The sequence below is a fragment of the Equus quagga genome, chromosome 9, assembly GCF_021613505.1.
Source record: "Equus quagga isolate Etosha38 chromosome 9, UCLA_HA_Equagga_1.0, whole genome shotgun sequence".
In the NCBI taxonomy this organism is placed as follows: domain Eukaryota; kingdom Metazoa; phylum Chordata; class Mammalia; order Perissodactyla; family Equidae; genus Equus; species Equus quagga.
In genome coordinates, this window is record NC_060275.1 from 60258211 (window position 1) to 60284278 (window position 26068).

At 48.6% G+C, this 26068-nt stretch overlaps 1 protein-coding gene across 2 annotated transcripts in view; it reads left to right on the plus strand.

The window, feature by feature from the left end:
- Positions 1-25756, plus strand: part of MTCL1 (microtubule crosslinking factor 1) — a 134183-nt gene extending 108427 nt beyond the window's left edge. For both annotated transcript variants that reach the window (XM_046671657.1, XM_046671658.1), the window contains 6 exons: positions 1969-2136; positions 5409-5663; positions 11009-11305; positions 13243-13274; positions 16620-18159; positions 24567-25756. In XM_046671657.1, coding sequence (XP_046527613.1) covers positions 1969-2136; positions 5409-5663; positions 11009-11305; positions 13243-13274; positions 16620-18159; positions 24567-24761 — 2487 coding nt within the window. In that variant the 3' untranslated portion in view covers positions 24762-25756. The remainder of the gene's footprint in view (positions 1-1968; positions 2137-5408; positions 5664-11008; positions 11306-13242; positions 13275-16619; positions 18160-24566) is intronic.
- Positions 25757-26068: the final 312 nt, after the last annotated feature.

Sequence of the window (26068 nt, forward strand, 5' to 3'; positions counted from 1 at the left end):
AAGGTGAAAATACCAAATAAATATACCATAAAATATACATAATTTTTCAGCAGATTCTCTACTTACGAAGATATGTATTTCTGAAAAGATTGTTGCAACCCCTCTTCTCACTCACCTGCACTTATATTTTTTTAAAATACCTTTGGTGTCGAGTTTGAAGAAACTGTTCTGCATTACAGTTTCACACATTTCATGAGCATCTCTTTCAATACGTTGGTAATTTATTTATATTCAGATGGTTGGAAAGAATGGGATTTCTAGAAGGCATCTCTATTTGCTGAGTTTTGCAAATGTTAACTGAATCATATTCTTAATGCCTTTTGTCTCAGAGTTGTTAAAGTTGGTGTTGATGGTGAGAAAAATCAAGGAGCAATAAATGCTAATAAATAGGCCTTTCTACTCGATTGAAAGTCTACTGTATCTAATGTTATAACCCTTCGGATAAATTAGGAGGAAAAACTATGGCATTTACAGTAATAAATATGCTTATGTTAAGGAGTTTCCTTTTCCTTTTCTAGTTCAACTTTATTTAAATTGAAACATGTATTCAAAATATCTTAAATTCTTCCTGAGTATGGTTAACCAGCTTTGCATATGTATGTGTGTGTATTTCCTGGATTAACGGGGTGGTTTGAGAAGCACGACTGACTCTCCGCTGATGGAGGAGAGAAGGCTGATGTGAGTGTGGATCCTGAGCTGGGCAGCCTGGAGCGTGCTCCCTGCCACCCCTGGCAGGAGAGCCGTACCCAGCGGGGGCTTCCATCTGAGAGGGAGGGCTCTGTCTTCCCATGGTGGTGACAGTCTGCGTCCAGCAGGACTGAGAGCTTTGGTTCCTCCTGCCTCATAAATCCACCACACAAGGTTGCGCCGAGACCGGGCGGAACGCTCGTGCTGCACTTGAAGCGTTTGCTGGCTGACTGGAGGAGAGGGGCTCCTGTGGCTTTTATTATCCAGGTAGCATAATTGATTCAGTGTGTTTAATTCAGTTGGACAAACCTTTCTGATGTAATGCCCATGCTGAAACGTACGTACTAAGATAGCAATCATGGTTTGGAAATATGCCTTCAAAAGGGCTGGACAGGTGTTAGAAAATATAAAATCTTTTACATTAGGTGTAACAGATTAGTAATAAAAGTCCATTCTTCATTTATCAGACCTATTTGCATGCTTCATGTGAGCTGAGCGTTGTGTGAAACACTGGGATTGTGGGCTGACCCACAGTTGTGGGCTTTGCCTCTCTGGGCACTTACAGTGGTGGGGGGCACAAGATAAATAAGAAGGCGTGGTTATTTGTGTGATTAGTGAAGTAGAAGGCGAGGGCAGTGATTCTATCTCGGGGGACCATGAGGAAGCCTTCTATGAAGGGATTAAGCATTTTACCTTTGGCTTTAAATTATGAAACCTCGAAAATCCCATTGCTCCCCGCCATGGCCATGCTGGTCATGTATATGACCTCTTAGTAACTATCGATGAGAGCATGACCACCCTATGTTTGTAAGAGATATGAGGCCTTTATTAATTCCCTTCTGGCTCAACAACTAGCACTGAAATGACAGCATATGTAGGTGCGTGTCTATATCTTGTCATTTCTGCACCCCCAAGCAGAGCTTGAAGTCACACAGAGCGTCCTGGCAGCCCTGGCCTCCAGGACTCGCTGTGGCCTCCTGCAGTTTCCCTGCTCCTGCTCATCCGGCCAGAGCACCTCTGTTCCAGGTTCCCATAGCGCCAGCCTGAGTTCTGGCCTCCCTCTAATGCAGCGAGCCCGTAGCAGTCCAGCTCCAGGAGCCTGGTGGCGGGTGTGGGGTCCCTCTGGCTCTCTCCTGCCGACTGTGTGGCTTCCCACTGCTTGGCGTCCATTGCAGTGGTGGCTTGCAAACAGCCCAGCCCCTGTTGGATTGCCAGGCTCCTCCTCTGAGCTAAAGAGCACCTGTACACGAGGGCGCAGAGCCAACTCCCGTGTTCCCACAGGTGGTGGAAAACCAGCAGCTGTTCGGTGCACTCAAGAGCTTGCTGGAGGACTTGCGCTCGGAGCTGCGGGAGGATGAGCATGCCCGGCTGCGGCTGCAGCAGCAATACGCCAGCGACAAAGCTGCCTGGGATGTGGAGTGGGCCATGCTCAAGTGCCGCCTGGAGCAGGTACCTGCCCGCCAGGTCCCTCCCTACTGCCCATGGGTCTCTGTGGTCCAGGACAGGTGTGGAGGAGGCGGGTTACTCAGATTCACAGTGACCCTCATCTGAGAGCAAGGGCTCTGGGGAGAAAGCAGGAGCAACTGCCTGCTGTCTCATCCTGAAGTTCCCAGCCTTCCTCAGGCGGCTTCTTTTCCCTCATATTCCCTCTCCCAAGTATGACACATGGTCCCTGAGGAGCAGCATCTTAAAGTAGCGTGTATTTCCCGTTCTACATGGAGCGAGGTTGTGTTTAGCCCGATTGAAGCACGGCCTCATGAAGTGGTGGTCAGAGTGCGCTGACACACTTCAGACAGGGGCAGAGAAGCAGCAGCCTGTGGTGTGGTATCTCTGAGCAAGGCAAGCACGTGCTCTTCTTTAGGCTTCTCAGAATCCTGGAAAAGCCGGTGGACCTTTCACCACAGGCCCTAGAAGGCTGATCGGCTTGAGTATCCTTTTTATACCGAAGGACAGGGAGGCCCAGAAGAAGGCGCTGGTCTCAGATCCCAGTGGTCAGTACTCTGGGGGAGAGGACAGTGTGCTCCTGCCTCCACCCTCCCGACTGAGCGGAGCCTCCTCAGAGGTTTTAGACCATAGCCACTGTTGTCGGGATCAGACAGCCAGAAACAGTCTTTTCTGAGTGTTTACTCCCCGGAAAGCCTCAAACGCAGTGTCCCCTTCGCACCCGTGTCTGTTTGCTCGGATTGCTTCCCCAGGTTCCTTCTAGCCCCTGGATCACAATGAGGGAGGAGAGGTCCATGCATCTTTGGTAATCTGTTTTCTAGGCCCTGTTTTGAGGCAAACCATAAAGTAATTAAAATTTTATATGAATTGGCTCAGTCATGAACAAAAAAATTGCCCAGAAAGGAGACATCTTCCAAATGGCCTTGATAAAAGATGAAAGGGCCTGTCACGTCAAAAGTAAACAGCTCCCCTGGTACCTACAAGTTCACTCGCATTGCGGCCTGGCCCAAGGGAGCAGTGGTGTCAAGCTCACAGCCCTGGGAAGAATCGAGACACGGCCTTCTCTGCAGAGGAAGAAGCAAAGTGTAGCAAAACCAAAGTACCAGGCCAGGCCCATCAAATGACAGAGCCGCTGACTCAGTTATGAATCCCGCCTGCGGCCTGGGGGAGAGTCTTACTAGACGCTCTCTTTACGTTTGTGCGCGGCCTGAAGAGTCAGCAGTGGAGGAGAAATGAGTAAGGAGACTTTCTGATGAGCTGCCTTTAAACCTACTTAAAAATATGTTTATTGGGGAGAAAGCAAAATATTTTCAAAGGTGTAAGCGTAGCTAAAGAAAGGAGACAATCTTCAATGTAAGCCAGTTTCAAAATATTTCGTCTTTGTTGTAGAGGAACCTGGTATCCACCCACACATGTGCTACAAATAAAGCCTCAGGGAGCGTCAGTAAGCACAGAGAAATACAGCTAGGACTTCAGGCCTAGGAGCCAGGTCGTAATTAGGTAAAGATTCATTATTTTGTCCTACCCGTTTAAGAAGTTTCTTAAACATTCGCAGCTCAGGGAGCAAGGAATGTGGGCTGATGCTAGTCCATTTATAATAGTCCCATCTTTACCCTCTTCTACTTAAATGCAAGACAGTTGAATTCTACCAAAAGTTAAGTATTTTCATTCAGTGGAGGCCATGTTGTGTCAGTTTCCAAATCTATGATTCCTTTAACTGACTCCTAAGTCAGACCTTGCTCTAAATGCCAGGGATCCAGCAGCAAATAAGGTATTTCTTGAAGGGGCTCTCAGTGCAGTGGGAGACCCAGACAAGGGTTCTAATTTCTAATTGGGTGTTAAGTGTGCTGCAGCTTGCACACAGCCCCGTGGGGAGTGGGGGTGTGCAGAGCACAAGCCGGCGTCAGGGCTCAGGGCAGCTTGGTAGTGAAAGTCCTGCTTGGAATGAATCTCAGAGGATGACCAGGAGTGGGGACATGGGGAAAGGGAGAAGGGTGTTTCAGACAGAGAGGGAACATCAAGAAGAAAGGAACAAGCACCTCTGAGGAGCTGCACCTAGTCGGGGATGAGGGAAAAGAAGAGTGTTAAGGAGTTGAAATGTTAATCCTGATTTTATCACGGAAGTAAAGCATTTTGCTTTGCATTTTAAAAAGGTTCTTCCAGCTTCAAGGTAGAGAATAGATCAGAAACCATTAGAATTCAGTGGTTGAGCATAGGTCCTTGGGTAGAATTCAGGGGCCTGCAGGACTAGCATAGGAAGAAGATACATCTTTGTGTTCTCTAAGCTTTCATTAAAGATTGTCACTTTCTCCAACCACTTATACTCCTGATTCTGTCCTCTGTGCTGTTGTTATCGCACGGTTTACTTCTATATGTTCTGTAAACACACAATCATTGCAGCTATTTTTGCTTTAGACACTCAGTGATGCTTTAAAGCAATTAAAAATAGAGAAAAGTGAGTTTAAATGTGCATCTATTTATGCCATTTCTAGTGTTCCTCATTTCTGATGTAGATCACAGTGTCTGTTGGTATCATATTCTATCGGCTTGAGAACTTCCTCTGTTATTTCTTGAAACGCAGGTCTGCTGGCAATGGTTTTATTCTATTTCCACTTGTTGAAAAAGGATTTTTCCTTCATTTTTGAAAGTTATTGTTGCTGAGTATAGAATTCTATCACGGTTGACATTTTTCCCCTTCAGCCCTTTGAAGACGGCCCTCCATTGTCCGCTGACTTGCGTGATTTCTGAGGGGCAGTCTGCTGTCACTCTCATCTGTGTGCCTCTGTGTGTAATGTGTCTTTTTTCCATCTGCCTCAGAGGTTTTCTCTTAGCAGTTTGAATATATGCCTGGATAGGAGGTTTTTTGCTTGTTTGTTTGTTTTTAGTGTTTAACTTCCTGAGTGTTTGACAAATATTGATTGTAGATGTCTAGGTTCTCTCACTGCCCAGTCACTAGGTTCCATACAGGGGCTCAGGATAGAGGGACAGAGCTGTGCTGCCCTCGAGGAGCTCCACAGGACAGCAGCAGATGGTGGTGACTCAGAGTAAGGAAATGGAGTGAGAAGCAGGCTGTGGGCACCTTTACCTTCTGTGTCACTCTCTGTGCCAAATGTTCATCATTAGGACTTTAAAAATGAAAATTGTTTCTCCCGTGGGGTTGGTCAAATCTTGATTTAAAACGTGTTTCCAGGGAAAACATGTAAGTGTGCTGAGATTTTCCTCACCTACCAATGCAAGACTTGTAAGGGACTGAGTTCTAAGTTTTTTTTTCCTGACAGCTGGAAGAGAAGACTGAGAAAAACCTGGGAGAATCAGGCCCCTCTGCTGACAGCAAAGGGGCCTTCAAGAAGGAGAGGGAGATACATCAGAAGCTGCTTGCCGACAGCCATGGCCTGGTCATGGACCTGCGCTGGCAGATCCACCACAGTGAGAAGAACTGGCACCGGGAGAAAGTGGAGCTCCTCGACCGCCTCGACAGAGACCGGCAGGAGTGGGAGCAGCACAAGAAGGAGCTCTTGTGGAGGATAGAGCAGGTGAGGAAGCGCCCAGCCGCCGGGACAGCTCATTGCCCTGGAGTCAGAGCAGCTCCATGGAGAAAATGAGGCTGCTCAGGGCTCCTTGCTGCGTCAGGATGTTTCACGGGCTTCAGAGGAGGAGGAAGAAATACTGGGATTTCTAGAGTTGGAGACCTGGGCTCAGCCCTTCCACTATAAAGGTCTGTCCATTGCGAAGTTTGTGGGTAACTTCCCTGGCTGTGTATATGTGTCGTGTGTGTGTGGCCGGGAGTGGGGGGTAACTTTTTAAAGGAATTTAAAGACTAACCTTGAAAGATGAAGTTATTTCAAGTCTTGTAAAGTGATTTCTGCCAAAAAACAAACTAACTTTTAAGTTTGCCACTAAAGATGTGGTCTCAGTGACTTCTCCAGCTTGAATGGAATTGTTATCCATTAGTAAGAAATTGCTGAATTAAGTTGGAAGTCAGGCTGTGTGCACCTGCTGTGGGTATTGCTAAGGTGTAATTAGATAGGACCCTAGTCGGGGGAGGTAGCTGGTTGCTCGTTGTCTTCAGCTAAACAAACAATTCATGAACTCATATGAATTCAGGAGAAGAGGGGGAGTTGTTTTTCTACTGCCCAGATAATCTTCTCTCCATTGCGTCAGATTTAGGACAGTCTGCATAGTTGGGGTCGTGCCTGGGGGAAATTAAATTTTCACATTAACTTGATGAAGGTTTGGAATTCCTCCCTAGCTGGATTTTTACGTAGCGTATGTTGTATTTATTTCAGCCTGTCACACTTACAAATTCACGAGGCCTCAAGGACATGTATTAGTCAATAAGAACCTGAGTTCAGGACAGATAACCTCAGTGCTCTATTATAAATGCCCACACTGCCTGCATTTATGTGGGAGCCTTTTGGAAAATGTGCTCTCTTATCCCCAGCCGTGGCACTTGTGTTACGCGGGTGCGGTGCAAAGGTTAGTTTCTGCGCACTGTTGGGGAGGGAGGGAGGAGAATGAACTGAAAAAGACCAGGGGCCTTTGGCTCAGACGATGCTGGGAAGAAGAGAGTGCGCTGTGGATGGAAGGGAGCTCAGGTTCTTCCCGGGTTTGATTACTCACATGACGGAGTCACTGTGTTGATATTTGATGTGGCTCATTTCAGAATTCCCCAAATTCTATCAAAGGAAACTTGCCCACTTCCTGTTTGGTCTAGAAGTGCAGCCCCTGAGAAGAATCTTCTGGGTTAAGTCCCAGAGCCCCACGTGCCCTCACATGGATCAGCCCTGAGGTGGGGTTTGTTGGGGCTGAGGTAACGTGTGCTCTTATGAAACACTCACAGGTTTATCACGTCCGACCTGAGTTAACCACAGTAACTTCAGACCCCTGGTCACCAGAGAGCTTCCCTCTCAGCCTGCCCTCCAGGATCACTCACTTTGTCTGTCCCTCCCGTACCCCAGCAAGGTTACCGTGACCCTGCCGTCACCCCACTAGTCCCCTTTGCTAGTCCACAGCTGTGGGCTCCTTGGTCTTGTCATGCATTCATTTTGAAAGTCACACCTTGGAAATAAGCAAGTCTTTTAGGGTTTTATTTCACTTTTGGGAGTGCACAATTTCTAATAAAGGAAAAATTAGTGAGACATCTGATGACACTCAACTTTCAAAGGGTTTGTGACTGAGGGATGAACAGTCGCCTCATAGTAAGACTGTATTTTGGAAAGATAAGAGTGGGCAGGAGCTGAACCCCGTTTCCACATCGTCGTTACTTCAGTGATCACCCAGGGGCCAGCCTCGGAACTCCAGGCCTCAGGGTTAACATCTCTGAGCAGAGTGGGTTCGAGACACGTGCGTTCCGGGCATTCGTCTGTCCCTGAAGTCTGTGTCCTGGATCCCACAGGCTTTGGACAGTGATTCAGTGCTGTTTTTAGAAGAGGACTTGTTGCAGTGAGGGAAGCTCCAGATAGGCAGTTATGGCTTTCAAAAATAAACCCAGCCTTCTCCCCCAAACATTTGACATTTTAAAAGAAGATTTTATAAATCTTGGTGCCCAATCCTGGAAGTTAGGTAAAGCGGTTTTAGGCATTCCCTGTGAGAGAGGGAACTGGTTGAAGCTTGTATGTGTGTGTATGGACGTGTTTGTTTCTTCTTTATCGAGTTGCCCGTTTGCTTACCTTTTAGCTACACATTCCACAGATAAACAAGAAACACAAGTGAACCTGCTTCACAGTGTGTGCTCTAGGTGTTTGACTGCTTGGTGAGCCGCACAGCCTTGACTGTGATGACCTCACACACAGATGGGGAAAGAAGTGACACTAAATCCATTTTCCACTTTCGGGACACATGCTTCATACTTGTCAGGTGTAGTTAAATTCCTACATAATTTCTGTGCCTCGTGAGGCATTTTAAATGATGAATGACTGGGAGTGTGGCTAAGGTCAGATAACACATATCATCTCTCTTATCAGCATCTCGTGTCTTAATCCAGATGTGATGGGTGGTAAACTTTCATGGAGTCACAGTCCGTTTCTCCATAGAGCTCCTCAGTTCCCAGTTAACATGCAGCGATGTGGGGCTTGCTGCTGTACTGAAGGGCTGCAGGGAATCTGTCCATTCTCCTTCCAGTGACTTCCTTAAATCAGTTGCCTTTACAACACGAAAGGCCATTCTTTCAAAACCTGTTCACAAAGTCACCTTTTTTCTTTTGACCAATCCAGATAAGATGACACTGTTCAGAGTGTTTTGTTTTCTGTATTATTTGAAATGCAAATCTTTTAAGTTTTCTATTTGCATTATAAGTTGTTCTACTGCAAGATTCTAAGTACAGTAAGTGCTGATGCCTGGTTTGAAATGACTGTCCTTTTAAGGCCCCGTTATTCTGTTACCGCACTCCAGAGGCATTTTAGCAGCAGATACCTCCAGCTAAAACCATTCCAGCTCATTTTTAGGAAACCTAACACTTACCAGCTTTAGTGCACGTTGCTGCTGGCTGCCTGGGTTTATTTTTGAAATCCCTCTTTGCTGAGTAGGAACGCGCTTGTTCATAGCTCCCTCTTCGTCACTCCCTCCCCCTCTTTGCGCACACCCTCAGTGCACATTTACAGCTCCACATGTGATTCTTGCATTTTAATTCTGTGCCCAAAATAGCTTGGAGATGATCATGTGTTGAAACTAAATTGCGCTGACATGCATTAGATGAACCTTATAAAAAGCTTTGCTTTTTCCTTCTTATTTTTTTGTAATAAAGAAAGCATTTAGCATCTTCTAGAGACCTGTGAAGAACTGTGTCATCGGGGAGGGGCGCTGAGCTTCCCCAATTCAACTGTGATCCTGCATCAAACGCTGACATTTAAGCTCTGGCTGCTTGACTCTCCATCTTTCTCATAAAATGAAGGTCATACTCTGAGACTTCTGTCTCACCACCTCAGAAATTGGTAAAAATGAGTAAAATTCCTTCGTGCCCATCACTTCACATGCTTTGTTCCTGGTGGTACACAGGCCGCACTTATATTCCACTCGTGGATAAAGGCTTAAATTAGGACACAAAGGTGTCTTTTGTGAAAGATTCTTTGTTGAGAAATAAATTAATACACTTCAAGAGAACTTGAACTGGAACTTCCTGTCACCGTCCCAGCACTTGAGGACTGAAAATCCTTCTTCTGGTCAAATCCAAATGTCACTTTAGTCATTCAGGTAACTTACTTATTCAGAAGAGCAGGCAACATGGTAGAGTGTGTGAGCATGTCATCTCCTAGAGACCCCATTCAAGATTCTTTGATGGGAATCTCCTCAGCTCTCAGCTGTGCTTTCTGTGCATGTTTCGAGGGAAAGCAGCCCCTTAGGGCTGCCCCGAGGAGCCAGTGCCTCCGCCCTGTGCGCCCTCCCCGAGGTTGCCGTTGGCCCCTTCCCCCAGGGCCCTGCGTGGTTGAGTTCTAGTGCTGTGAGTAGGCCAGACGCTGATGCGTGCGCCTGGGCCCGAGGCAAGCCGGGGGTGTCTCACTGACCGACAGTGAGCTCTGCTGTGGGCTGGTCCTGCTGGGCTGACCTTGGCACGGCCCTGGTCCTCCTCTCAGCCTGGGAGGGAGGGAGTGTGCTGTCCCCACCTTACAGATGGGCGCACTGAGTGGAGAAGAGGAGGGGACTTCCCACCTGCAAGCAAACCAGCCAGGCACGGAGCAGTGGCTGCAGCTCAGGTTTTCCTCACGCCACGTGGTCCTCTGTTTCCCTCACCACCATGTCTTGAGTTTACCAAGTCAGGAGAAAGAAGTGTGACTCTGAATGCTGTGGCTTATTTTTTTTGTTTTTTTTTTTCCCCAGTCATACCAGGTCTTTAATTACCTTGATAGCTGAGTTTTAATCCTCTCAAGCAAAGTATAAGTTGTTTTTGACAGCCAGTAGTTATAACCCAGCTTGATCACTTGGGGTATGTGTAGGACCCATTCCAAATGATCTGGAAATAATACTCTGTTGCTGTTAGGAAACTGCTGGTTAGGAAAGTTGGATTTACCCTCAGAAGTCTGCTATCACGATGGTTTTCCATTGAGTTTGCCTTACATTCTAAAGGTTATTACAAGAGAGTTCTAACTATGTCATTTAACAATGTTAGATTTTTAAAGAATAAATGTGTGATTTCTGTGAGCACAGTGCTCACAGTTGTATACAATGACATATATGTTCTTGTCAGGAGGAGTTGACTTGGGTGTGATTCATACAGATTTTCCAGTCCAGATAGAACTGTGATTTTTTAAAATTTAAATTTCTTTTGCTGAGGAAGATTCACCCTGAGCCAACATTTGCTGCCAATCTTCCTCTGTTTGTGAGCTGCCACCACAGCATGACTGCTGACAGAGGAGTGGTGTAGGTCTGCCCCTGGGAACCGAACCTGGGCCGCTGAAGTGGAGTGTGCTGAACTTAACCACTAGGCCACTGGGGCTGGCCCATGATTTTTTTTCTTTTTTGGTGAGAAAGATTTGCCCTGAGCCAATATTTACCAGTCTTCCTCTTTTTTTGCTTGAGGAAAGTTGGCCTTGAGATAACATCTGTGCCCGTCTTCCTCTACTTTGTATGTGGGATGCCACCACAGCATGGCTGACAAGTGGTGTGAGTCCACACCTGGGATCCGAACCCAAGAACCTGGATCACTGAAGTGGAGCACACAGAGCTTTAAGCGCTCGGCCATGGGGCCAGGCCCCTGATTTTTTTTAAAAAAGCTTGTGTAATATTGTGTTGCATTTTGAAATTAAGACCAGACTTTTAAGAACATTTACATCTAACAGTCTCTCTGGACCCATAGGTAATTCTAAATTGTGGAGAAACCATGGTCTTAGGGAGGAAAACAGACAAAAAAGTGAGGCTAATTGTTTTCATTTTTAAAACCCTCAAGTTGCAGAAAGAAAACAGTCCCCGGAGAGGTGGCAGTTTCCTCTGTGATCAGAAAGAAGGCAACATCCGCCCCTTTGCCCACCCGGGAAGCCCCCGTGTGCCCCGTCCCCTGGGGCTGTGGCCCTGCTCGGACACTGACTCCGTCCCATTTGATGACCGGCCGCTGTCCAAGCTGAAAGAATCCGACAGGTGCTCGGCCCGGGAGAACCTCTACTTGGACACCCTGTCCCTGGACGACGAGCCCGAGGAGCCTCCGGCCCGTGGGCCCCAGAGGGAGTTCGGGAACTGCCTCCCTGAGGTTGGCTTGGGCTTTTGGGTTTTGGGTTTTGGGTTTTGGGTCCAGTTCACTATCACAGACCAGGGGGTTGTTGGGAAATCAGCCGTGTGCCTGGCAGGCTGCAGGGCTTCACATAGCAGACAGCTTCTGGGTTGAGTAAAAGTGAAACCTTCATAAGCTAAGAGCTGTGCTCGGTGGTCCTGGCCCCAAACTCCTGGCGTGTGCTGTGGTCCAGTTTGCTTTGCCGCCTTCTCTCTGGTTTGGAGATACAGGGCTCATATCCTGGAGGAGACGTCTCACAAACGAGTGTGTCCCGTGAAACGCAGGAGGAAATAGATCGTTGTGGGAAGTGCAGATCTTCAGCTTTCTTTTAAAGTCACAGCACAGTCTTCTGATTGTAGAAAACTTATTAGTAACCGAAAAGATTCTGTTTTAAAGAAAGTACCTCACTTCTGGAAGTAGCAGATGTTACAGATCAGTGACATACTATGAACATCTTCTTCTGTGTGAAGGGGGAAACCCAGCCCTGAGAAGCCTTGTGTAAAGTGGGGCGGCACGCAGGTGAGCCACGTGTGTGCTGAGTGTCCATGGCGCAGCGGCAGGTTCCTCTCCTTGTTAAGACTGGGTTTTAAAAATTGATTCTAGAATCATTACTTGTGAGTCAATTTAACAATTGTACCTGTCATTTATTGTTTTTACTGAGGTGTGTATAACATTACATTAGCTTCAGCTGTACAACACAATGGTTCGATATTTGTATATATTGTGAAGTGATCACCACCATAAGTCTAGTTAACATCCATCACCACACATGCTGATAACTTCTTTTTCTTGTGATGAGAACTCTTAGAAACTTTCAAGAGAGCGAGGGGTGGGTGAAGCGGGTTGCACCTGTCGTTTAACCTGTCGCTAACACTAAATAGACTCAGAACAGTTCACGTCAAATAGTGTTGAATTGTAGGGAAGGTTGGCTTCTGTGACCTGTCTGTGAGGTCAAGTGCCTTCCCCGCAACAGTGTGTACCCAGATGACACGACAGTGCCGGTGTGCCTCCCTGTTTGCCCTATTGGCAATCTCTCATGGTCCACTTTCACAGCAGAGAGAAAGCAGACTGGGGTCGGGAGACCATCTCTTACAAGTTCTCCAGTGTCCCAGACCCCATACTGGTCTGCACAGCAGAGACGAGGGCCACGCTCGCTAAAAGGCAGTGCACCCAGCTATTTACTATGCCGAGGAATGAAGTGTGTTACTGTCCAAGGCGTGCGAGCATCCTTGCCCCTTCTTCGAGGCCACGTCAGCACGAGGGTGTTTCCTCCAGAGAAACCTCGTGTTCATGTTGCTCTCTGCCAGCACAGCTGTCATTCCTCTTCCTAAGGGGAAGTCGCTGTAATTTCACCTCTGATTCTAAATGGCGATGTTTAAAACCAAGAAAGCGCTCCAGCCTAAGGATGTCATACCAGCTTCCATAGCGAGGCTCAGACCAGATCTCCTGATGTCAGCCTCCTGACTGTGACCCGCATCTTCCCTTCTCCCCACCTCTTTCTCTGTGTCTCTGTGTCTCTCACACACATACATACACACGCACCTGTGCATTCAGACGTATGCAGGTCCTTACAATACTTGGCTTTGAAATGCATTTAGTTAGCGAGGTCCTTTGAGGAAGCGCAGAAGAGCCACTTTCTCCATGACAGAGTTTACAGCCGGTTTTTCTCACCCACGTGTGCTCCTCCTGGGCCGGCAGAAGCTCCAGCCCTGCGTCACGCTGGGGATTCAGGTCTCGTCCTGCCTGCTGAGGGCCGAGGGCAGCGGGCAGCAGCGCTCCCTGCCAGGACTTGGCCTCCTTGTATGTTTTAAATGGTATTTTCCTAGAGCGGGAGAGCAAAACAATCACTCAGCACACTGAGGGCTCCTAGGCAACCAAAGTTAACTGATTCAGACAAACCTCTCTCTTCTTTCTAGGAAGAAGAAAATCCCAAGGGAAATCTTCAAAGGTAAGTAAGATTGATGAAAACAATAGAGACTACTGAACTATAAACCTCTTGGTCCTGAAATTCCATCTTGTCTGCAGTCTGTCCTAACACTGTCTTCAGAATGACTTAAAATAAGACTTCTGAATAAGTGGTTGCTTTATTATTATTTTATAAATGTTGTATTTTTTATTAGTGGTAGCAAAAAGCCCAGAGACACGCTGTGTGTGTCAGTGTCATGGTAAGAACTCTGCCGATATAGTGGTGTACTGTGTATGGAAAGGAATGATTGTGTTAAATGGGTTTTGAAAAGTCCATGGAAACCCCTGTCTTCTCATTTAAAGTCTGGAGAAACTCCCTCTTGATGTGCTACGAGACATTTCATATACTACATATTTAAAACCTCTGCTAGGAGGATTTATTAAAATATTTCCAGGCAGTGATCCTTGAAGTAAATATAAAGTAATTGATATTGTTGATGTTAGTAATCATATATTTTAGGTCATATGTATGATGAGACGTGTCTGAAAAGGTACATATAAGCAAATTTGTTTAAATTTAAACATAAAACACAGCTGAGCAGAAAGTATGGCAGTTTCCCGTACCCCCCTCCCACGTGTGCACACACACTGCCTTCTAGGTGGACGCACCATTGCCACTGCACACAGTTTCTTCTCAGGGCAATTCGCTGTGTTCAGATCTCTTCATCCCTGACTTTCCTGTGAGCTTGGAGTCCGTGAAGTCCGTGTGCTTCCCATTTTGCCTTTATCGGATTCCTCCAACACCAGGAAGTGCCTGTGGCACATTTCCATCCTTCGAGCTCTGTCTCGTCTTGTCATTCTGGAACGTCACAGGGCAGCACTTGGGAGCTCAGCTCTGGAGCCAAGTGGTCTGGGTTCAGATCCACGTCTGCCTCTCGCTAGCCGTGCAACCCTGGGTGAGTTATACAACTGCTTTCTGCCTGTTTCCTCAACTGCAAACAGCAGGTATTTAGATCTTTTTGCAGCTTACATGTGTTAATACACATAAGACAAAGCGATGCCTGGCACAAGATGACAGTGGACCAAGCTTACTATCATTATATCCTCCTGCTTTTCCTCCTTTCTTAGCAGAGCTCCTCCCTGCACTGTAGCTAGTTATTATTTTTCATCTTGATTGCTTCTGTTAATTTCAAAAATAATCCATGCTTGTAAAATTTAAACAATATCAACGTGTGCAAAGTAAGAAGGTACATGTGTCCTCCCCTCCACCCTTTTCCCCTCTTGCTTCTGGCACTTTCCTGTGTTCCCTCCGTACTTGCTTCTTGTTCACATGCATCCTGGTTTTTGTAGTTGTTGTTTTGTTCTGCTCTGGCCACTGCTAAGGTTGATGCCGCTCCTTCCTCTGTCCACATTGGCTGGTTCCACGATACCCGTCCAAGCCTTGGAGGCAGATAGTCCCACACAGGTGCAGCTGCTGATGCACTGTGGGAGCAGTTCCTGTGGGCAGAAACGGGGTTACATGAGCTGCATCCAGGAAGTGTGGAAAGGGTCAGGGTTTCCACACTGTAGAGCACGTCCAGCCCCCAGTGAACGGTGCTCTGAGGCTCCTTGTTATTTCAGCAGCAACTTGACCAGAGGCAGAAGAGGAAACTTCTGCTTGCTGGAAAGCTTAGGACCCAGTGACAAATCAACCATCCTTTCTATTTCCTTTTATTTCCAGTGCGGGGTATAGCCAGCTTTCTGTTATTCAGAGGGCCGTTGTGCAGTTTGTAGATTATTTCTAATAAAAAAATGCCACTGAATGTGCCTCTAGTGAGAAATAGCAAGATGAAATGCCTAACGACGTCATTCGTAGCCTGCTCTTCCACCCCATGGTGGTGGGCACCAGAGCACATGCTCCCAGGGTAAAGGCACTTGTCAGCCAGGCCACCCAGAGCTTTGCTCATTCTATGGGCCAGTCCGTGTGGTAAACAGACTTGCTCAGAGCAGGGCCCAGTTCTGGCCTCGCCATTGTTAGTGGGTCCTGCAGAGGAGTGGCCCATGCACTCGGTCTGGGACCCCTTTGGCAGGGCCTGGGCTGGTCTAGAACCCCAGGTATTTAAGCCTCTGACTTGGGGGGGGGGGGGGGGTGGATATTAATATGTCGTCCCCTGAGAAAGTAGCCTGCTTGTAGACAGTGAGTCTGCGTCACTTCCCCTCCACGACCCCATTAGGAGAGATTCCAGGCCAGAGTGTCCAGGACCTGAGCTGGCAGGCATGGCTGGTCCCAAGCCTCCTTCCTGGCCACCACTTCTTAGCCCTGGGTGCGTTGACAAGCTGCCCAGGCACTCCAGCAACTTCCCGTCTTAGCATGTTGGAATCCCCAGCCCCTCATACCGTGCTGCCCAGGCCTACAGGAGGCCGTCAGTAAATTCATGTCAAATCGAAATATGTTGAGTTAAAGTGCTAATGTATTGAGGCATCTACACCGAATCCACGCCCATCAGGCAGCAGCTCCCCCTAAACTGGCTGTTGCTTTAGCTCACCTGTCTTCACTCTCCTGTTGTGCTTGTGCATCTTGTCCAGGAGTACAGAAGGAGCAGGAGCAAAAAGAGGCTGAGCTGTAAAGGAGGGAGCGGAGAGGGAGCGAGGGCACTGAGCCCTGGTGGTGGGTTTGGCAGGGCCAGACGGAGTTTCTGTTTGAAATGGCATTTCGGAATTATTTGCTAACTTGCTTACATCTTCCCCTCCCTCTCTTCTACGTCTTTTGTGTGGCCTTTGGATGTTGTTAGTATTTTAGGCCAGTGGAGGATGAGGCCAAGGGTGAGAAAGACTTGAGGTGGTGGTACTTTTGTTGGCATATCTCGCTTCCCCAGTACTGGTGGCTGGTTTGGGGTCGGGACTGTGGTGTGTTCATGTCTGTAGCATGAGCACCTGCCATAATGCCTGGAAGCCAGGAGTCTCCCAGCAGGTTTGGAACTGAAGGCACTTGTCAGTAGATGGAGAGGCCAGGATTCCTGTAGTTTCCCTTCTTCCTCTGGAGCATCCACGGGCTAAACTGGAACCACTCCAAAGTGGGTGGAGCTTGGCTCTGTCTGCCCTGCAGCCCCACCTTCCACTTGCTCCCACAGTATCTGAGGATTGGCTGTATTGAGTTCTGACTGTTACAAGGCCCCTGGAACAATTTCAGAGCCATCATAAAGATCCATCAAACATCTGCAGGGTCAGCTGGGGAGTGGAGAACATCAGGCCGCTGGAAAGTGTTCTAACCATTCAGGTGGAGACCATTAGACACCAGGTGCTTCCTGTGCAGGCAGGACTCACGTGCTGCGCCAGGTCAGGGGCCAAATCAGTGGGCTCCCTGGCTGATGCACAGGCAGCTGATGCTGTCTTTTCTCTCGCTTTCCAGGGCAGTGTCTGTGTCCTCCATGTCTGAGTTCCAGCGCCTGATGGACGTCTCTCCCTTCCTGCCAGAGAAAGGCCTGCCCGCTGCCAGTAGCAAGGAGGATGTCACTCCGCCCCTGTCTCCTGACGACCTGAAGTACATCGAGGAGTTCAACAGCAAGAGCTGGGACGAGAGGCCCCTAGACCCCTGGGCAGATAGGACCGAGGCAGGGCGGGTGGGGAGCGAGGCCGGCGCCGAGCCTATCCCTGACTCCTCCTGGTACCTCACCACAAGCATCACCATGACCACAGACACCATGACCAGCCCAGAGCACTGCCAGAAGCAGCCCCTGCGGAGCCATGTCCGGGCCGAGCCCTCTGGGGTGCGGGTGCTGCACAGCCCGCCCGCGGTCCGCAGGATGGACAGCATTGTGGTGGCGGGTGGCGAGGTCCAGGGCCGGCCGGAGCCCGAGTGCCCGTTTTCCACAAGCAGAGCCAGAGGGGGCACGGGAGACACAAAGGGGGTTTCCTCAGAACACATGCTCGGCAGGTGGCCTGGTGTCTCCTCCAGACACCCCCGAGACTATGTGGAGGGAGGGCTCCGCCCCCTCGATAGCACCCTCTGCACCCCCCTGGGTTTTGCCTCCCCACTGCGCAGCCTGGAGATGTCCAAGAACATGAGTGATGACATGAAGGAGGTGGCCTTCTCCGTCAGGAATGCCATCTGCTCTGGTCCCACTGAGCCTCTGGTCAGGGACATGGCCTGTCAGACCAATGGGTCCCGGACCACGGGGACACAGACCATCCAGACCATCAGTGTTGGCCTGCAGACTGAAGCCCTGCGTGGCAGTGCCGTCACCAGCAGCCCCCACAAGTGTCTCACACCAAAGGCGGGGGGTGGTGCCACGCCCGCGTCATCTCCTTCCCGCGGCCTTAGGAGCAGGCAGGTGGCCCCTGCCATCGAGAAGGTGCAGGCCAAGTTTGAACGCACATGCTGCTCCCCCAAGTACGGGTCTCCCAAGCTGCAGAGGAAGCCCCTCCCCAAAGCTGACCAGCCAAATAATAGGACCTCCCCAGGGCTGGCCCAGAAGGGGTGCAGCGAGTCAGCTTGGGCCCGCTCCACCACCACAAGGGAGAGTCCCGTGCACACCGCCATCAATGATGGCCTCTCCAGCCTCTTCAACATCATCGACCACAGCCCTGTGGTGCAGGACCCCTTCCAGAAGGGGATGCGGGCCGGGAGTCGGTCTTGCTCGGCAGAACCCCGGCCGGAGCTGGGCCTGGGCCAGGAAACCAGCCCTACTTCCCGGGGACAGTCTCCCAGCCCCATTGGGGTTGGCTCAGAGACATGTAGGGAGGAAGGGGGAGAGGGCACACCTGTGAGGCAGGACTTATCTGCTCCCCCTGGCTACACGCTCACGGAGAATGTAGCCCGGATCCTCAACAAGAAGCTGTTGGAGCATGCCTTAAAGGAGGAGAGGAGGCAGGCCCCTCACGGCCACCCAAGTCTTAACAGTGACAGCCACATGGGAGAAGCGGTCAAAGCCGAACCAGGGTCCATTGAGGTAAGGCAGGCTGAGTATTCCACACTCTCACCCTACCAGCTCTTCCGTTGAAAAGTCGGGAAGACATGTTTGAACCTGGGGTTGTACCAGGTCATTTGATTTCGAGAATCCTTGTCCATAATAGGTTCTTGTGAGTTGGGGAAATACAGGGTTTACGGGAGAATGGAATAGGCAGAAACACAAACCCTGAGCTACTTCTTAAAGAAAACTTTTATTGTCCTCAGTCAGTCAAAGGACAATAAAATGAAGTTTTCTATAAGAAGTAGCTCATGGTTTGATTCCGGTTCTCTTCTCTGGTCTAAGTGATTGATGTTCGTCTGTTTATCTGAGCTTTTCACTTGGGGTCATAATTTGCCCTCTTTCTGTATGAATTTGTGTCCTGTGAATGTGTGTGTGTGTGTGAAGTATGGGAGATGTCAGGGCTTTCTGCATGTTCCAGATCTTTCTATGTGATCACACGAGAGGTGCTGGAGAGGATTTGAGAGCATGGCTACTAGAGCGTCTCTCATCAGGAACCACAACACCTGGATGCCAGTATTGGCTTCAGTCCAGAACAGTAGTCTTATGTCTCACAAATCACGTACCTCTCTGTGTCCCTGAATCCCCCTAGCAATAAAACCAGGTGAGACAAATGGATGAGAGCAAAACCCTGTCTTCATACAATGTGATGATTATCATCCCCCTTATACATCACACTATCACATTGCGTAAGACCACACATACTATCACGTCATTATTATACAGTTATCACATCCCCCTTCACATTCAGAAATCGGGCAACCGTGAATTCTGTTCTGATGCATATTCACATGCTAGGATCGCAGCAGTTTAAAAAACAGTTCCTATTTCCACTTCAAGAATGTGCAAAATAAAACAATACTGATGATAATGCTGGGGGTGAAACAGTGGTGACACCGGCCTCGCAGTTCACGGGGTGCTGAAGGACACATTTCCCAGCCCTCCGTCAGACACTGTCGGGTGAGTGATCCCACGTGTAGACTAGGGGGTGAGGCCTGACCCATCAGTAGCCCAGATTGACAAGCTCCCCAGCAGTGGAATCAGACACCATGAGCATTCTCCAGGCTGGGCAGCGCCAGCAGTTGGTGAGGGTTGGGGGACGAGGAGAGAAATGGTCCCTGGGCTGCCCCACTGCTTTCTCGCCATGGCCCAGGAGCACCAGCTTCGCGGGTGAGGAGGGAGGAAGGTGTGTTCCCTGTGTCAGGTGATCTACCTTCTGCCTCACGTTTCCCACAGGAGCAAAATGATGGTCGGGTTCCCAGTCTCACCCCTCAGGGAGTGTTTAACTCAAAACATAGAATTTAAATCTGAAATAGGTTAAACCATGTGAAATGGCCAGTGGCCTACAGAATTGGCAAGGCCATATGGTTCCATCTAATATTGATGGTATGTGGCCTACACGTTCAAGTCGTTTACATGCTCTGGGAAGACGGATGCTGCTGGTCGAGGGTTATCAAGTGACAAATGTTGTCTCCTGTGGGCTTCTGTTACCCTGTCCCTCCAGGGCCCTCAGGTGAGAGGCTCACTGCTGTGGAGGGTCTGTTTCTGTGAGTGCTTCCCCTTCCGGCTCTGGAGGGATCAGCTGAAATTCGGGCTTTGTCTCAAAGCATTCACTGGCTGTGTGTGTGGTGTCCACTTATATTAGACACTAAATAGAAATTAATTTTTAGGAACCAAAAAATGATTTAAGTTACTAACAGTGAATGCTCCAAGCAAGCTATTATAATATGAAGAAAATGGTTTAATGACTGAATCACAGCTATAAGGCATGAAAATGGTTTTATCAGTATAAAGCTACCCCCCAGATCCCACCCCTCTGGTTCTCTGTAGAGGGTCTGTTTAGATTTTCTTCTCACTCCGTGTGTTTGCTACCAAAAGAGATGACTGGCCAATTGGAAGGGAGCACAGCATGGCTTCAGGGATGCAGAACCTGCGTGGAGCACTCACTGGCAGGGGGCTCTTTGTTCCTGTCTGTTGGAATTTTGTTTGCTCTGGATTCCAGTGGAATATTCCTTATCTGAATTGACTTACTATGTTAGGCCCATTGCAGAGCCCTTCCCCTTGCTGTTACTGCATAAATGAGGTCGGAGTTCTGGGTTTTCAGCCAAATCACCAGAAGTAATTCTGATTGCCCCCCTGCTCTGTGCTGCCTGCTGTGGACTCTCCCTGAAGGTCCACTCGGACAGCTAGACGCAGGGGTGTCGTGGACATCTCTGTGCCAGGGATGTGCACAGCAGCAGGTCTCCCTTTCTCCCCTTACTCCCGCCCCACAAACTACTTGCTGCTCTTTTTCTTCTGAAGCCGTAACACCAATTCAGTGATGCTGAGAAGCTGTGAGAAGGAGTTCTGGTGTGAAGAGAAAGAGAATGATCTGGAAATGTAATGCTCTTCTTCCCTCTCATGTCAAAGTGGAAAATGTGAGGGGAAATTTTTAGTATGAGTAGCAGTCGCTTGATCACTGTGACTAAAACAAACCGGCTGCTTGATGAGCTCTGTTTCAAATACAACAGTTATGTGACTTCCACTCTTCATGCACCAACGGTGTTTGAAGTGTCAAATGCCAAAGGCAGTGCAGGGAAGAACAGTGGGTGGAAGGGAGAGGTCCCTGCTGGTCCGTGGTGAGGGTCCCTCCTGGCCCTGGGCTGACACGGAGGACAGGCCATGTGCCCGGCGTGCACGCCCCGCTTCTGAGGGCCTTGTGTTTCTCTTGATGGCTGTCCCTGGAGCTGCCGCCGGGTTTGTTGAGGTTAAACCTTTACTGTTCTTCTTTTTAAAAATACTTTCCAACCTCCTTGTTTTTCTTTCTTTCTCTGTCTGTTCTGTCCAGAACCAAACTGTCTTACTAACTGCCCCCTGGGGACTCTAGCCCTGCCTGCCTCATGCCGTAAGTGCTTTCTTCCTTCTTTCCAAGCTGTCTGGAGAAGTCGTTTGTGTAACTCAGGGTTGGCACCCGATACTCAGGAGCAAGGCCAAATCATCCAGATAGATGTGTCCCGTAGAGACCACTGCCCGCACTGGCTGGGGTCCGTCTTCAGGGCCAGGTTGGCAGGCTGGACCTTCCCTCTTGCCTCTCTCGAGTGTCAACTGCTCAGCGCAAAGAGGCTCCTAGGTTCCAGAGATGCTGCTGAGATTTCCGCTCTCCTGTGCAGTTTGCAGCCAGTACGCTTTCAGAGGATTAAGGGAGTTTTGGCTGGAGAGGGGATTGTCTCCGGCACGGAGGTCTGGCCTGTGGGGGTCTTTTGAGCCCAGCGTCTCCCAGTTGGTCTGCACCTGCTCACGGGTATTTTGAGGGCGCTTGTGCACGGCCATCTGCTGTAATGAGGTGTGACCATGATGCGGGCAGGCTCTTCGCCTTTTCTCAACAACCACCCCAGAAGGAATACATCCAAATGGATCTTGTCTTCCCGAGTGATCACCAGAGGTGACATAGTAAGTGCTCCATAAATATTTGCTGATTGAATAAACAACAAAGCTGTCCCTGCTCCAAAAATATTCCCGCGGAATTCCTTCAGGGCCTGAGTGGAGGCACGTGACAAAATGCCCGCTTTGTTTTTGATCAAAGATACAGTCACCCACCCACCTCATCCACTGGACTTAACTCCAAGTGCTAAATACACAGTACAGCTGGCTCTCAAAGACTCAAGGGTGCTTGCTCCCAGGGTAAGATGCCACATGGCCCATTGCAGTGGCTTCTCGGGAAAGGACAGCATCATTTGCTTACGTGTGCTGGTGTGGTACTAAAGCAAAAGCTCATTCCCATGAACTCATGGTCACATGACATCTCCTCCTGGAGGAGCTCACAGACAGACGCTAGTGAAGAGGTGGCGCAGAACTGTCTAGTCAAAAGCCCATTCTGGTTGAGCATCAGCTGGGGGCAAACGGGCTCTGGTGGTGTCGAGAAAACCTAGAGCAGCAACCTTACCAATACATGGTACACACGCACTGCACACATCCATAATACACACACAGCACAGACGATACACGCATACAGTACACACACGCGCACACATCCACAATACACACTCACACGGCACAGACAATACACGCATACAGTACACACACGCACACACAACACACATCCACAATACACACTCAGACACAGCACAGACAATACACGCATACAGTACACACGACACACACATCCACAATACACACTCAGACACAGCACAGACAATACACGCATACAGTACACACACGCACACACAACACACACATCCACAATACACTCTCATACACAGCACAAACAATACACAATACAATACACACATGACACACACACAACACACATCCACAATACACACTCACACAGCACAGACAATACACGCATACAGTACACACACGCACACACAACACACACATCCACAATACACTCTCATACACAGCACAAACAATACACAATACAATACACACATGACACACACACAACACACATCCACAATACACACTCAGACACAGCACAGACAATACACGCATACAGTACACACACGCGCACACAACACACATCCACAATACACACTCATACACAGCACAAACAATACACGCATACAGTACACACGACACACATACAACACACATCCACAATACACACTCAGACACAGCACAAACAATACATACATACAGTATACACATGCACACAACACACATCCACAATACACACTCATACACAACACAAATAATACACACGTACACAAACACACACATACACAATACATACTCATCCACAGCACAAACACACACGTCCACAATATGCACTCATACACAGCAAAAAAAAAATACACATTACAGTACACACTTGACACACACAAACACACAGCCACAGTACACACTCATATACAACACAAGCAGTACACACACACACACACACAGCTCTCCTACTACTGGGAGCAGAGACACAAAATGACACAAAACTGGAGCAGATCTCCCAAACCGTGGGTCCCCTCCTGCACTGGCGGAGGTGAGGTCAGCGCAGCTCGCCCCTTGCTGGTTAATTTGCGTGTCAGCTGTTTCAGCTGACACTGTCTTCACAGGTGAGGGGTTTCTGGTTGTCATGGTTCCATTAGCATAAGTGCTTTGCTGACTCAAGCGTCCCCTTGTCATATAAAGTGCCAGCAGCAGAGGAGGCAGGGAACCTGAAGAAGTGGTCTCCAGGGCTGATGCTCCTCTTCTGCTGAGCCTGTGGGGAGGCCGGGAAACTGCCTCACTCCATCATTCTTCTGGAAGCACAGCGTCAGTGCGTGCTCCAGTGTGTTCCGCCTTCCATATTCTCTCTCCTCACATCACCCATTGACGTAGCTACTCTCTCTTCCCGCCTCCGCTTCTCTGCTCTGCTGACTCAACGTTCCTCCTCTGGTCTCGCAGCTGCTTGTCACATCTCTTTCTGTCCTCCGACTTACTTCCTGATGCTCAGGGAGCTTTGTGCTGCGTCACTCCTCATCGTGTGGTGTACCATCTCACCTTTTCGTTGTTGGAGGATCATTTGGGCAGACGGGCTGGCTCCACCCTGTAGAACTCACTGATTCCTCATGCCACAGGCTTGTCACATTTCTGTGTGCCAGCAAATTCCAACTTGGGGCGTCCTTGTTTCCTCCTGTGCAGACTAAGGACAAGTAGCTCAACATTCTTTAGAACCAAAACAGTAGCAGTGGCCCTTGAGTAAGCGTTACAGCTGATTTGCACCACAGTTGAGTGTGTCTCGCATGGTCTGTTCTCAGAAGGTGTGGGATACCCGTAACACAAAAGCACAAGTGCGCTCTGACTCTGCGTGTTAAAATGCTGCTGCAAGGAAGAGTCATTAAATAAAACTGGACCTAGATTAAAATTCCTGCCTGCAGCCTTTTTTCCTTGTAGTGGGAGTTCATTTAACCACTGCCAGTCAATTTGAAATAAACAGTAGCCGAGTGTTTCAAGGTGAGTCTTGCTGCTAGAACAGCTGGGTGAAATTCATAGGTCTCTTCATGGGCCCCCAACAGGTCAAGGCACAGGAAGGCTGGCTTCCTAGGACCGCTCACCATAGGCAAATAGATCCTTCAAGAGTGCCGAGATGGTGGGATCCACTGGGTGGGAATACAACACGTGGCCTGTGCAAGCTGCCTGCCGTATGCTCCAGCTCAATTCTGAAGGTGCTCTGTCAACACCCATCTCACAGCATTGCCATCTTTTGATTATGATTTGATATCTTCCCATTACTGTCATCACTGATCATTCGCGCTGAATTCTTTACATACTATTTTAAGTTATTCTCCATGAGCAAAACATAAATGAGCATTCAGAAGTTGCCCCTGGTCTGCTATGTTTAGCTTGAGTCTATTGAGAAGCGTGTTTGTGGGAAATCACCCTGGGAGGTGCTGTTGCTCTGAGTAACGCTGTCTTTCTCTTTCTCGGCTCTGAAGGAACTACCTTGTTCCGCACTAGCCCCAACCCTAGAGCCCTGCTTCTCCAGGCCCGAGAGACCAGCACACCGCCGCCCTCCGTCCCGCTGGGCCCCACATCCCCCCACGGCCTCACCGGCTCAGTCGCCCGGAGAACCCAATTCCGTAGAGGAGCTCGGCGATGAGGAGCCGCCCTGGGAGAAGCTCCACCCGTGAGGATGCAAGTTTGCACGGATTATCCTGGAATAATTCACTGTAATTTGCATAACCACACCATCGGCATCAACCAAACTCCGCCCAAAAGAAGAGATCTCGTTTCCCCAAGGTCAAAGAATGTTTTTAAAAACACACACGGCTGCTGAATGTTCAACCTGTGAACCTGAGATGTTTCTAGAATGAAACAGTAAATGTGCCTGTAATAACTTAATTTTTTTCATAGCTCAGAAAACTATTTTTGTCTCCATCTTTTTTACACACAGTATATTAAACAAAAAAAGGTAAATAAGATATAAATAGATTTAAAAAGTAAAAGTTTTAAAGATGTACATTTTAAGAGATTCTGAACACCCTCGCTCTCAGTACTGACTGCCTCTCTGTTAAATTTGCACTGTTACTTATGAGTTTGGTTTATTTCCACGTTGAATTTGAGTGTTCTAAGTTAATTTTATTTTGTCAGCGTTCTTACTTTTTAAGAATTTTTGAAGTGCTTCAGACTGTCTGATTCAGTGAACTTTTTGTAGTGAAAAAGCCATGAAGCCAGTAGACAAGACAGATGTCCTATATCCTGGAGGGGACGCTCGTCAGCATTTTTGCAAAGGTACAGAGTCCTCAGCCGGGCTTACCAGATGTGCTGTAAGATCCACACGCTCTGCGCAACCTGCACGTCTTCGGGTTCGAAGCACTTGGGTGCATGTACATACTGCTGCTGTGGTCTCACCATCACCACGTGTGAGTCGTCTGTCACAATGTAGTACCTTGTGAATTCCCTCATACTGTACTTTGATTGTCCTCTTGCATTGATGATACAACAGCAACGGCATTTTTAAATTATTGTTAAAAGATTAACTGGCAATATACAGTGTTTACTCAAAATTTTCTTGTTTAAGGAAAAACTGCAAAAAAGTCACGAAGATACCAAATTGAAACAAAGGATGGTGCCTCGGAGTCTGTATGAGACGATGATGAAGTAGGAAATAAAGCCTTTACAAGATGGCAGTCTGTCCTGGATCTCATGTTTCACATGCCCTCCATCTTTTCCTAAGGAGTCAAGCGGAAAAGTTTCCCGCAGTCAGGGGAAGCCGGGGAAGGGGGTCATGTAAAGAGGCAGCAGCTGCTGACGGATCTAACTGGGAGCGCACCGTGCATGTGGGATGGTGTTGCAGGTCCACCGTACGTGTAAGAGCATCCTGGGATAGATAAAAAGGCAAATTCATTCTTGTTGGAAACAAAATGGGTTGCCATGGGGGTGTGAGGAAACTGGTTGTCCACAGGTCAGAATGTGTCCGGCTCTCCCCTCTCCCGTC